General features: G+C 37.4%; 1 protein-coding gene across 1 annotated transcript in view; it reads left to right on the top strand.

The window, feature by feature from the left end:
* Positions 1-6,441: 6,441 nt before the first annotated feature.
* LOC100732245 (zinc finger protein 14-like) overlaps positions 6,442-14,221 on the top strand; it is a 45,067-nt gene continuing 37,287 nt past the window's right edge. Inside the window, exon 1 of the mRNA XM_023561396.2 lies at positions 6,442-6,587. Coding sequence (XP_023417164.2) covers positions 6,585-6,587 — 3 coding nt within the window. The 5' untranslated portion in view covers positions 6,442-6,584. The remainder of the gene's footprint in view (positions 6,588-14,221) is intronic.

The raw sequence follows: 14,221 nt of genomic DNA, 5'->3' as shown, positions 1-14,221 counted from the left end.
AATTGGGTGATTTGGTGCACCACATTTTGAGAACTTTACAATGGTGACTCATGATGAAAGACCACAGCCTGGGATTCAGTCATCTGCACCTGCAGTAGTGTAGTACTGCAGTACTAGGACTGGACTCGGAATTTGTTAGCACTGTATAATTTATTTGTGTGAATTAAAATTCTTGCCTAAATTTTCTGCTGGAGAATTGTAATTGTTGATACATTTTGTCGACTTGAGAAGTTTAGAAGATTACCTAAGCCATTCAGTTGGGAGCTGGGGTTGTTAGTATATAAGTATCCTCATCCTGTACAACAGGAAGGCACGGACAGCGTGTGCATGCTACACTCACCATAGGAAGGGCTGGCCTGCTTACCATATAAGGAAAGAAATGAAGTTTCAATCCCCCATCCAACATTTTGCTCTTGTTTTTTTTTTTTTTTTTTTTTTTTTGCTGACTTCTGGCAACTTGAGCTGTTTCCCTGTGCCAATCCATCCTGCATTAAAGCCAACTGATTCTGGACTGAAATCTCCACCAACTCTGAGTTACCTCAACCTACCAGCACAGCTCCTCCCTCCCCTGACATAGACTTTTTAGCTTCCACCACTGACTTTTGGGCCTTCCCAGTATAGATCCATAAAAGAGACTGGCATAAGTCCTTCTTGTTGGATATAGACCTCCAGTTGGACTCATGGGATGCACTGTCATGAGCTCTGGGTTTTCATCTGGGCTCATGTGGGACACTGCTGTGGGATTCAGGCCCTTTGCTAAATATTCTATGTTTTTGGTGATGTGGATAGATTTCCAGCATTGTATTGTGTTAACTGTCGGTGACTACCATAAAACAATATTATAAGCTCCATGCCCTGATTCTAATTATTCTCTGCACAACCCCAACAACAAGGGTCTAGTCATAGTCTTACAAAACATGTTAATTGTCTCAATTTTTTTGTTCTCATGTAAAATTAGAAGTGAATGTTACTGGCATCTTAGCAATTCCTCATATTTATCCCTGATCTCCCAAATGAGTGTATGGCAGAGGTCAAATGAGAAAGGGAGTGACACACACACACACACACACACACACAGAGAGAGAGAGAGAGAGAGAGAGAGAGAGAGAGAGAGAGAGAGAGAGATTTATATGATTTTTAGGATTACAGGAGGGTCAAAACTCCTTAATTAAACTCAAGATTCTGAGGGTTAAGACAAAAGAGTCTCTGTATCAGTCCACTTATATTAGGACCAAGGACAAAGGGCAGAGAGACTGAGGAAAGCACAGGCAATGAGCAGGACTTGGGAGTCATTTCAAGGAAATCTCCATGTCATGAATCAAGTCAATTTAGTAGCACTGTCTTATCATGAAGACATGGTAGAAGTGCGACTGTAGGAGTACTTTTGCAGCTGCACTCTCTACTTTGTTAATTGGGGTTGGTGCCAAGTGTCTGTAGCTGTGGCCTTCTCTTGCCTTTTAAGGTATCTCTGGCCTCACGGGCCACTACAGACCTCAAACAGGACCAGTGATTCCTAGAGGTTCACTTACTATGGATCAGCTCCTGTCACCAGGTTAGGGGTCTAGGCCTAGGACAGAATGACAGATAAACTTAGAAAGCCAATCAGTAAAATTCAAATCCTGCTCAGATCAGGATGGTCCCCAACAGCATCTTGTTGGGGATCACAAATTCAGAATGGCAATTGTTACCTATTTTGCTATGGGATAAACAGAAAAATTAGGGTTATTGGTACCACCTGTCTTAGATTTCCCTTTGACTCTTTTCAGCAAAAGATCATCTAAACCTTCATGAGTCATCTCAGGTTCAAACTTATGGTCAAGATGTTTCTGAGCATAAGATTATCTACACATTCTTGAGTCTGACTTTTAGGGTGAATTGTGATCATTAATGAGCCCCACCTATGACTGGATACACCAAATAATGTGAGGCTTCTTTGGGACTGAGGAAGGTGGATCCAGAGATATTGACTTCCCAGTCATTGTTGGAATGGTAGGCTTTTCTCTGTATTTTATTTTCATTTCCTCACCACATTTTTGAGACTGAAAATTCAGACTCTTTGCTTCATTTCAGATATTGACAATAGGGACACTTGGTCTGGTTCCCCATAGCATTTTCGGGTGGTGGTGGGGTTATGTATGATGTTCATTATTGCACAACAGATGAGATACCTGTATCCTAAGAAAATATTGGCCCCCATGTCATTAGGAATATTTTTGCATGTGAGTCTTTATTCTGCTATCAACCCTTCCTCATCATTATCAGATTATAGGATGTTGCTTCATGTACAATTTTATCATGTTGCCTACTGAACCTAGAAAATTCAGAGCAATATACATGAGTTTTAGTGAGAAATGCAGTTTCTAATTTTTAGTCTGCCAAAATTGAAGTAGTGAAGCCTTTTCTCAATTCATCTTATTTTCCTCTTTATTTGCTTACTGTATGTAAACCTTACTCTGGCCAGGGTCACTACTTGTTGTCTTCACAACATCTTATATGCATTTTCTCCAGCAATGAGAAAGCAGCCTTTTCCAGGTCTCCCACTCAAATAAGTTCTGCAGACATCTTGTTTGTCACAACCTAGATAATTTGTGAACATTTCACAGACATTTTGGATTATTTTTACAGGCCTATGAAGTCTGTATGCAATTAAAGACTTGAAAATATACGTGTATTTTTTTTTTTCAAAACAAGGTGTCACTACATGACTGACACTCAACTGGAACATGTAATCCTCATGCCCCAGATTTATAAACAGCTCACATTGCAGTTGCTGGTAAAAATACCCACCATGGTATATTTAATTCACACTTTCTTTCCTCTTCGAGTAGTGAGGGATAATATCTACTTCTAGGCAATATATCCTGGCCATTTTGTAATATGATGAATTCTCTAAACAGAAAGTGAAATTTCATTGCTCATTTTCATTTGCTTATCTTCCTTAATTGTGTGCCTGTTATTTTCATGCATCAGCATCCTAAAACATAAGCTGGGCATTGTTGTTCATGGCTGTAATCACAGCATCAGGAGGCTGAGGCCAGAGGATTGTTGTGAGTTTGAGACCGCTCTGAGCTACAACATGAGCTCACGGCCTGCCTGAACTGCATAGAGACCCTGTCTCAAAAAGACAAAAAAAATCCTAAAAAAGTTCCTCATATCATCTGTTCATTTTTGGGATAAAAATTTATATTTTTTGATAAAACTGATTTTTGACCTGATCTACATATTTCATCCTTACTCCAGGACATTTTTCCAATTGAAGTGAATTTCAAATATTATAGTGTTTGTTGTGTGTAAAGCCTATATGTATATATATTTAAAATAATTTTATGTTTTGTAGATTTGCAACATTATATTTGACAATTTGATCAACTGTAAATTAGAAAGTTTTTTCCCTGATGCATTTTATACAGTTAGCAGATTTGTGTTTCATATATTGTCCTGAATTTGCCTGCATTGACTATATCCTTGTATGTTCAGTAGCATTCAAATGTACTTGGATTAAAAATCAGTAGTTCTTTTTACCCATAATGACATAATTAATAGCCTCTTTCTTTGCATTTGTACTGGCAGTCTTGTCACGTTTTTTGTTTTAAAAACAGCAGAAATATTTCTGAATTCTTCTTGTAAGTTTAATGTATGTGCCTGTTGCTCCAGGTTACAATCTAAATAACTAATTCTTAATTGGACCAGGGAATGTCTCCTCTCTTTCCTTCTTTTATTCAAAATTTCTGTAACATAGTATTAGCCTCTTAGAAGAATTTTTGTTCAATTTTCAATGGATTTACTGTTATTAGAAATAAAATTATATTGATAAAATTTTGTAAAGTGGGTAAAACAAAACATACTAAAACATAATAAAACTAATAAAAAGAAAACAATGCAAATGACTGAGAATTTCAAACCAAACAACAGGTGCTCAACAGTGGCTACCATCATGTCTCTTCTTTACTTTAAATAGTTGTCTATATTTTCACACACAATGAATTCATACAAAACAAAATAGTATAAATGTGATCAAACCAGAAGACTGAAAGCATTACAAGCCTTCAAAACCAGACATTAGGAAAATGAACAATGGCTCCTGTAATGTCTTGTCTTCTTCAAAAGAGCTATGCATACTGAAGATCTAAATTGAAGAATTCATATTATTTCATGTATTATCACACGCAAGGGTAATTATTCATCCTGCATTTAGATCATCTACAATAGTATTTGTTGTATTATTGTACATTTCAAAGTTTTGCAGTTTTCTTCTTTTTCTGCATATTGTGTAGAAGAATCTACCAAGTAGGATACAGGAAAACCTAATGGTGTCTGAGTCCATGTTCCAAAAACAGAAAAAGAAGTAAGAAAAAATTAAAATAATTTAAAAATTTTTTTACCTGAGTTACAATTGAGTTACCTAAAATTGAAATTACAGAATGGTGTGCTAGGAGCAAGCTGGTCATCTCATGACAAATTTGAAGCAGTGACAAGCACAGAGTTATAAATGTTACCCACAGTACTAGTGCATACCTCCCATGACCTCCTTTTCATATTGATGATATGTTACAAGGCATCAGTCACTTCACTAAATGATGAAACTAATTGATGCATTTGGAATATTATATAGGAGAGACACCTAACTGAATTTTATTTGTTTTTTTTTATGTATGTATTTATATACTTGTTACTTACAGGGATGAATTACTTGAGACACAGAATTTAAGAAAAATAGGTTCATTTTTTCTCCTTGTCTCATGATGCAGTTTGCTTTATGCTGTTTCCAATATAGAAACACCTTGGCAAATAGAAATAAAAAAAATCGGTAACTTACTTTGTGATCCTCAGAAGCCTAAGTATAGAATGAGCCAAAGAGAAAGGATGCAGGGATAAGATTTAGTGGATCATATCAAACTCATGATTAACTCACACGACACATTTAGACACATGCTCTTTTAATATCCAATGCATATCCTAAGCTAAATGAGTTAACAAAAGTATCACATGACTCCAGGCAATATGTTCCTTCTAAGAATATTAATTTCTTGAAAGAGGCAAATTTTAACTTGTGAGGAGAGTACTACAGGGCATGAGAAAATTATAGTCTGATGTTCTTATGATGTTCTGCTCATGAAAAGCAAATGGTTCAGTGGATGAGCAGTGGCGCTGCACCTCTGACCCTCTAGTGTCCAATATTTTTGTTTTCAGAAATGAATGAGGTGGGCTTTGACCCTGGATGAGCAGCAATCTTGTGTGGAAGAGATGCAATGTTTGCTTTTGTTTTTGTTTTTTGGTTTTTTTTTCTCTCATACAGAATATTGCTCTGATTTAATCCTAATGTTTGGTTTTCCTTTTATGGCTTAAATATTCATTTTTTTCACCTGAAAATTAACAGATGGAAAGAGATAGTGCAAAAATCTCCAGAATGAAGCCAGTTATGTCATTTCCAAATACAGATCTTTCAAAGAGCCAGTTGTCCCTCTGTTGTACTGTGTCTCGGGGTGGCCTAGATTCAGGTTGTTTTCTGACATAGGGAGATTGCTTCTTTACTAGACTATTGGCCCTTGAACTGTTAAAGGCAGCTGAGTTAGTTAAAATACTATAGACAGTCAGATAGGGCTGAGCCCTCAAAGGAGGCAGAGCAGAAATTCAGACATCTTGAAGCCTTGCAAGAGACAAGCTCCTCTAGCTACGGTCCAGATCTCAAGACAAAAGGCACAGCAAATACAACCATTTCCTAAGCATCTACAGTCCAAATAGTTTTCTGTCACCCTGAGGAAGTTAGGAGTCAGTATCCCAACCCCTACAAGAACAGCCAGTGCTGCTTAGTGTGCCCACTTACTAGGAGGGTCACTCCATTTGTTCCAAACTTAATCAATTGTACCTGAGTCTTACTAGTTCCCAATTCCCGCACCTTGGACACATTTAACCTCATGATTTTACTGTATATAAGGCCCTAAAACGAGAGAGTGTTTAGCAATCCACTCAAGATCCCTTCTCTGTCTTGCAGACAGAATCTTTCTTTCTCTCAATGAATATAACCCACTATTAACCTCTCTAGTTCCTAACCTTAATTTTAGCTAACACAAACTCATACTTGACATACAGAAGTTTAGAACCTTATGAACACAATTGTGACTTTTAACTTGTGAGGAGAGTACTACAAGACTCAAGAAGAGTCTCCACGGATTCCTATAAGAAAATAGAGTCAAATCTGAGACTTCAGAGTAAAGTCTTTAAATACAAATGTTATTAGGTAGGCAAGATGAGTTTAACATTTTATAGGAGAACCTGGTTCAGAAGTCTCAGCATTAAAGACTTGGACTTGAGCCCCACTCTTTCAGGTTAATATTTATTTCCTTTTTCCCGCTTGGCTCAGAGGGCGGGTAATAGAACGTAAGTCAGTCAGTGAAAAAGGAGAAAACTGTATAAGCTGTCCAATCAGAGGTGGCAAAGGAGGCGGGCTCTTCCGGTGTCATGGCGCCAAAGAACTTTACCGTCCTACATTGCAGAGTGTACCCTCGCTGGATACGCTGCTTTGTGTGAACTCTACAAGCTACAGCCTGTATAGGAAATACCCTAGGAGACCCTCAAGCTGCGCAATGGTAACGTTTTGGGACGGAAAGACCGAGGTGGGGTGGAATCTGGAAGAGGTCCAGTCAGAATTGACCAAACTAACTGTAGGCTTAGAGCCTGTGATGTATACAGTTCAGTGGCACAGTGCCTTCCTGATAAGTGCGACATCCTGAGTTCGAACTCTGGTACCAAAGGAAAAAAATCCCTAACTGTGGTGCCTGGCTTCCCCCATGTTAGCTCTGAAAGAATTTTCAGCGTGGCTAAAAAGATAGAAATATGAAATAAAAGTGGCCTTTATTTGAAGATCGGTGAGAGAGAACCCCACGACCACTGAGGTCTGGCTTTTCTCTCTGCCAGGCACGTTTGTAGGGGCATACACATAGGTTAGGTTTGGGTGGTGCCTAAGGGGCCTTACTGATGCACAAGTAGCCTATTGGAATTCATTTCGCACCACAGGTAAATTGCCTAGTGACCAGGAAGATGACCTCAAGAGAGAGCCCCTTGTTTCCTCCTCTCAGCCTCCCACCACTGCAGCATCCCATTCAGAGCAAAATCTTTTCAAGCTCCAGATCCTGATGTAATGTGAGATGGGTGTTGAGTCCGTTTTTGCTCCTTTCCCCCATTGCTGATAGAAGGGAAAGAAACTCAGGACTTACTAGATGTCCCTATTCCAACAACAACGACATTTTCTGGTCTTCTTTTTTTTCTTTTGAGACGGGGTCTCTATGCATTTCAAGCTGGGCTTGGATTTACTTTGTAGCCCAGGGTGGTCTCAAACTCGCAAAGATCCTCCTGCCTCAACTTCCTGAGAGCTGGAATCAAGGGCATGAGCCACCACCATGCCCATCTGAGAAGTGCGATTTTTGTAGGAATTTTAGAACAGCAGAACCACAAGGTGAGGCTGTGGAGGGGGATGGGAACTCGCAATGCAGAGAAGCCTGAGATGGGCTAGAGAGAATTACAGTCAGTCAATAAGATTATGAGTTAATTGCTCTGGTAAAATTGAGGAAATTGAGATCCAATAGGGAAGGTTGTAAGGGGGACAAGGGCCTTTGCTGTAGGGAGTTGCATTAGTGGCTTCTGTCTACCTCAAGGTGATAGATCCCTATTGAGTATATCAATCCCTGGTGTTTATACTACTGTGAGGTTCTGTCTGTTTTGTCTTTTATTTTGAGATCTGGCCCACAGGGGAAAAAGTGTTTGTTACTTTCATAAGTTGCACTATATTGGGTCTTCTGCACTGGCTCCATTGAGGGCCTAGTCCTCTCTGACTCCCTATAATATTACTATTTAATTCAACTGATTATGACATTGCTAGAACAAGACCAGTTTGGAGTTCTCAGGACCTTTTGCCCAAAGTTACACTGCCAGTCTGAATGCCCTCTTGAAAAAACCATTGCTACCTTTGTGTCTGCACCATTATGGGAAGAGAAGGAGTCTTGGGGAGATCCAGGCTAAAATGAAAATTGGAGTTGGATGCAGTGATGGTGAGCTAGATATCTGGTTTCTTGCCAGTTAGCAACACTGCTGGAGGATTTTCAGGTTATGAATATCTCTGATGTTTGCTTTTCAACACTTGTAGTGATCTTGTAAATTTCGACTACCACCCTTGATTTCTAAACTCATATTATATACTAAGAAATGGCTTGAGAATTCAAAAACATGTGGTGATGTGCTCCAGTGGAGGAGCACCTACCTTAAACCTGGTGAATTGCTCTATATAGAGCAATGCTAAAGAAATTTAAAATTTTAATTATTTAGCTGACAATTCCATTCACAATTAGTTTAAGTGAGTTCCACCACAGAGTTAGAATACTGAGGAAATATTAGTGGAGATCAAATTCTTAGGAAAGAAAGGAGAAAGGTGTACCTGCCAGAGACAACTTTCAGAAGCAGTGCCTATTAAACCCACATTTAGAGACACCTTGAATTGTAGCATTTCCATGGACATATATGTGTGATATGTGTAGTAGTGGAAAGGAACCAGGGCATAATTTCTGTATTAAGGGCTATAGTTCTTGGTCTAATTGTTACATTTTTAAAATTAAAAATGCTGCTTGTGATAGACTTTAAAATTAGTACTGGAGTAAGGGAGAAGCCTGAAATCAAAGTAGTGCAGTGTATCCATGTTTAGGGAGTCAGACTTGTGTGCTTGCTTGTTCTGTGAGGTGGGCAAAGGTCAAAGGCTTGAAGAAAGGAAGGGAATTTAATAATAAGTAACTGTGCCTTCTGCTGCTACTGATCAGTTCATGGAATCTTTTCTGAGGCAAAATCTGAAACGAGGCAATTGCTTGGTCTTGTTTTGCTTTAAAGTTATTGTGGACACCATAGCAGAAGTAGAATGGTGGGAGTATCTCCAGTGTGTCAAATATTTCCAGATCATCTTGATGATTAATTTAGTAATTTGTTTTTTGAGACAGAATCTCACTTTATAGCGCAGGCTGGCTTCAAATTCATTAAAACTTGTTGCCCCAGCCTCATTAGAGCTGGGACTACAGGTATACACCACCCTGCTCAGCATGCTTGTTTGTTTGCTTGTTTGTTATTGTAGGGACTGAACTCTGGAAGTTTAGTCTGAGCTAAGTTTTTAAATTTTCTAAAAATTTTTTTGAACTGATCTTTCTAAGTTGCCCAAAGTAGTGTGAATTTTTTATGGTGCTTGTAACACATTTAATGTGTATATTATAATACATACATTCACTGTATCAATTTAAGGTTAGGATGTTTTTATAAACCATGATATACCAAGGTTTGAATGCTTGGATAAAGTAAACATCAGTGATGTATGATAGTTCACACCTTTACTCTTAGCCACTTGGGGACTATGACAAGTGTTACAACAACTGGCATGAAGAAGTCAGTGTGACTCTCTTTCAATACAAAATATGAATTCTGGGATTTATCACCAATACATAGTAACTTGTTCAACATTCTCTAGGCCCAGTAAAAAACCTTTCTGATAAATACAGGAAAATTATTTAATGGAAATTTTACTTTATGTTTCAATTTTATTATTTTTGTGCACTAGTGGTTTATAGTATAATGCTTGCTCATGATGGATGACAGCATTGATGAATCACTGCTCTTCAGCAACAGGACACTGATGCTGAACAACTAATGATTGCAATGGGCTATATTCAGTGATATCCATGAGATTTTAGTATTTTGTTATGAAGTTTGGATCATGTTATCTGTATATCCCCAAACACAGATTAAGCAAATGTGTTGTGCAAACTTAGGATCCAATGTATAGAAGTAATGTTTGCTCAACTGGGTATATTCTTTCACATTCAACACATTTCATTTTTAACATTATTTGTGTTGATCGTCCTATTTCTTTCTCTTTTTTTTGTTTGATCATCATATATTTAACTCTAGTTTTGTCACTAGATTCATACCTTTTCATGTTCTCTATAGAATATGTTACTTATGGTTTCTTGTTTTGAGTACTATATTAATTGGACTCTCCAAAAACAACTGAATGAGAAGAATAACATGAGTAGTGTTTGGAAAAAGGAACACTGTGAATTTTGAGTTCTTTGCTTTGTTTTGAGTTGTTTTCATGTTGATGATCCTTATGAGATGCCCCACTCTGTTCACACTGTGTGGCTTGCATGACCCTAACAATGCAATAGAGCAGAGATTTTCATTGCTGAGACATGAACCTGAGCAGTTTGAACACAAACCACCAACCATGCACCTGGTTGAAGATAAAGCACTTCCATTTGTAGTTCTAATTCATGCTGGTTTGGGGAACTTTGTAATTGTTTTAACTTTGGGTAACCTGTCTTGCCATGCCAGTTTGCTTGCTCATGTAAGCCCACTTTCATTTCTATATTAATGGGCTGAAGGCATGTCTGTCCAGTCCCCTGACATCCAAGGCTCTTTCACCTGAGCAGTGACATATATGGCTCTGGGACAAGAGATGAACATGAATCCCAGTTACATGTTCCATAAGTCAAGAGACTGCAGTCTCTGGATTCCCCTGAGTTCTTTGGGCCTTTACACTCTTTGTGTGTTTGCTGCAGGTGGCTATGGGAATGGCATGTGACACAGCTGAGATACAGCTCCTGCTTCAGTTCAATGCAAAGTTTAGTCTGTCTCAATCTTCCTGTGGGTGTTATCATAATGAATTCAACAGTGGAGGCTGTTGTAGATTTTCACACTAGTGACATCTGAAATGTAGTGCAGGTGATAAAGACATAAGGTGGGTGTGCAAGAACAAGCAGAGAGTACTTTGTACAAACTCTTTGAGCCTATGTTTGAGGCCCAGAGGTAGAAAGAGGAAGCTCTTGGGTCTTTGCTCATTTTTGTACCTGGCCCTTCAGGAGCTGTGTCCACTGCATCTGCTGTCAGACATTTTTGTCAGTGCTAATTCTGCACGTGAGAAAAGCTATATGTCTCAACTTTTTACTTGTAATTATGACACAGGTCATGAAGAAGATTTAGATGTATCTTAGAACTGGCAGTCAAAGATGTTGAACAATGTCACAGAAGAAATGGAATAGACCTTTGTAGAAAGAAATCTTGTGCATGAATATCACTAGTGCTGTGCTTGAGGAACCTGCTGCAGAAGACTTTCCTTTCCATGTTGTACAACTTACCATCATGATTAGAGTATACCGCAAGGCTTCATGTACATTTTTGCACAGGCTCTAGGCCATGGATATGAATAAGCCCTCCACATGTAGAGGGCTTATTCATATCCATGGCCTACAGCCAGTGCAAAAACTCTGCATTGAACTGAAGCAGGAGGTTCATATCTATGGCCTACAGCCAATGCAAAAACTCTGCCTTGAACTGAAGCAGGAGCTGTATCTCAGGTGTGTCAAATGCCAATCCCATAGATTAGAGTGAGCTACGCTCTAATCTCATGTATATATTTTACTGCTCAAATGGGAGTGGTTTAGATTGTTCATCCTGTATTGCAATTGTTTCAATATTATTTTTTACACTTTTTCACTGTTGTGTCTAGGTTTAATTTATCACAGAGATTCCAGTGTTTGTCTCCATAGCATTTTACTTGCCTTTGCACAGTTAGGCAGAGCAGACTTCTCCACTGCTGTCATTGTTAGAGGTACCTAAAGAACATTTTCTGACCTGCTTCCCTGGAGGCAAGATTTGAGAAAATTCATGAATGCTCAGAAGACTCCTTGCTGATGCATAGAGATTGTATTTTTTAAAATCTTACTATACACTATTCATACTACTACAGCCAGTGGTGTTTAGTTTCTATTTCTTCAAACAGTCCACACTGGATCATTTTTAATTTGATGAGTTTCATGGATTCCTAATGAAACTTAATTCCTTCTTATAGTTTTTCTCTATGTTTCCAGTTTTAGACATTCATTTTGCCATTTCCTCTGCAAATTATTTTATAGTACATATTCAGTTTTCCCTGTACATCTTGTGTGTGCTGACCTTGAGAGCTATTTACAGTTTCTATTTTTGTTTGATATAGTGTAGCTTTCTTTAATGCGCAAAAAAACTATGAGAAACCCTATTTTCCAGTTAATGTTGTCTTTGGCAACATATGTGTCCTTGTCTTTTTTTTCACTTTTTCTATCTTTGTTTATCATTTGTGCACTGAAATTTTATCACTTTCATTTTCATTCTCTTTTCTCTTTTTGTTTGTCTTGGTTTTTAATGATATGCATTTTTCTTTTATATTAGAATACAAAAATGGTATTATCTATGCTTTGATAAATTGGAAAACTGAAAAAAGTGTGTTTTAATAAATTAAAAACATGAATAAACATCTTAATTATAATATCATCACATTTTTGTTGTGTGTGGTACTTAGGTAGAGCTCAGCGATTTCAGGCTAGAGAATCATGCTACCAGTCAGGTACATGCAAAGATGAGCTTTTGCTAAGTAATGTTTTATCCTGGCTGTGAAACTCTATGCCCATATACATGATTGTGGTTATAAACATGTTGTCTGGATTTAGGTAAAGATTGCATCAACCTGGGGGTATAAAGTGCAGAGATTTCTTACCCAATTTTGTATTACTAAGACTGTATTTCAGATTATGGCCAGATGAGTCTAATTTTTCATTGCAATATTTTATTTGTATATTTTTGCTACACATAATAAATGTTCATCCTGGGGAATCAGTACATGCACAGATTGCATCTTTATGACTGTCGCAAAAGTTTCAGTGAGTCATTTACAAAAGTTACTGAGAAATCAATTTATAAGAAAAAAATTTTGACTGCCAAATGCATTATTTGATGGTTTATATTTTACCCCATCTGCCTATTCTATTTTCATATTTTTAATTTTGCATATTTGTATTTGTCTACTTTCTAAAATTATGAGATGATAATTCTGTTACAATTCTTATTACCTTTAAAAGATCCTTGATGATCCAGGCACTGTGTTAGAAATCTGTAATCCACCATTCAGGTAGCTGATCCAAGACAATCAATTATTTTTTTCCTGTTTTTGTTTTTGTATCTGGAATGGAACTCAGTACCCTGGACTTGCTAGTAGGCACTGTGCCACTGACCTGTTTCACTGGGTTCTTGGGATCAAATACTACTGGCCAGCTTGTATCACATAGTAAGCCTATTTCTCTGATATTAATATATCTATACTTTCATGACTATTCCTCTTTTTTAATATGTTTTCCTGATACCTCTTTCAGGTTGCTACTGTCTTTATCTTTTCCAATACATTGATTTATTTTCTTAATTCTTCTTTGACTTCTTTTGATAAAACATGTTATTAATTACATTTTTAAAATTTATATATTAATTGAGATCATTGTTTTCACTTTATGTCCTATAATTATGATTGAATTGTATGTCTATTTTGATTTTATTATATTTACAGTCTGTTCATACCTTTATTTTGACAGTCATTATATGGTGCCTTTGACTATATCCTTGTGTCTTTCCACTGAAATGTTAAAAATAAGAAAACTTTCTAGCTTGTTTCTGTAACCCATGAAAGCTTTCTGAGGTAGTATCACAGTAAACATTGTAAAATAAATGTTTAATTGTTGTTTCCAAATTAGCACAGTCATGGAGAGAAAAATGGTTTCTCTTGACAGATACTTTGGCCTGTATGTAACCCTCCTTGATGTGTTCATGTTCTGAATATTTTCCCATGTCAAAAGAGATGCATAGCATATATGTGGCTATCCAAATGCACAGAAGTGTCTCCTGATTGATGTTAATGCCTGTAGATGAGGACATTGTGGCATGCAGATGAAAAAAAAGGTCACATAGATCTTTCCAGTCAGAGGTGCTGTCCAGTAGAATGTGAGAACTGTATTGTCTCTGTGTCTAATCAATTCCTGTTAATGAGCTTCAGGTTTATATACAGCTGTGTGAGGTTGGCCAAATAACTACTGTTAGATATAAGATGATATTAGGTCTTTTTTGGATCAATGTTTTCAAAGAACCAAACTTATACTTTGTTGGGAAAAGAAATGTTGTGTCTCTCTTGAGACCTCATCAAGTTTTTTCTGCAGCCTAATGCTATGACTTACTTTTCACATAGTGAAGCCTATGAAAAGCAAAAAGAAGTTGATTTACAAGATTGATGAAATTCTCCATCTATAATAAATCATTATACTCTGGTTTTCATAGAGGGAAAAGACTTAGTTTTACTGGAGCCACAATGATATGGCCTAATACCACCAAAATCCATACC

This window comes from Cavia porcellus, unplaced genomic scaffold (genome assembly GCF_034190915.1).
Source record: "Cavia porcellus strain 051 isolate PalLab524CR breed Dunkin Hartley unplaced genomic scaffold, mCavPor4.1 scaffold_23, whole genome shotgun sequence".
NCBI classification, from domain to species: domain Eukaryota; kingdom Metazoa; phylum Chordata; class Mammalia; order Rodentia; family Caviidae; genus Cavia; species Cavia porcellus.
This window is presented reverse-complemented; position numbering and strand designations above follow the sequence as displayed.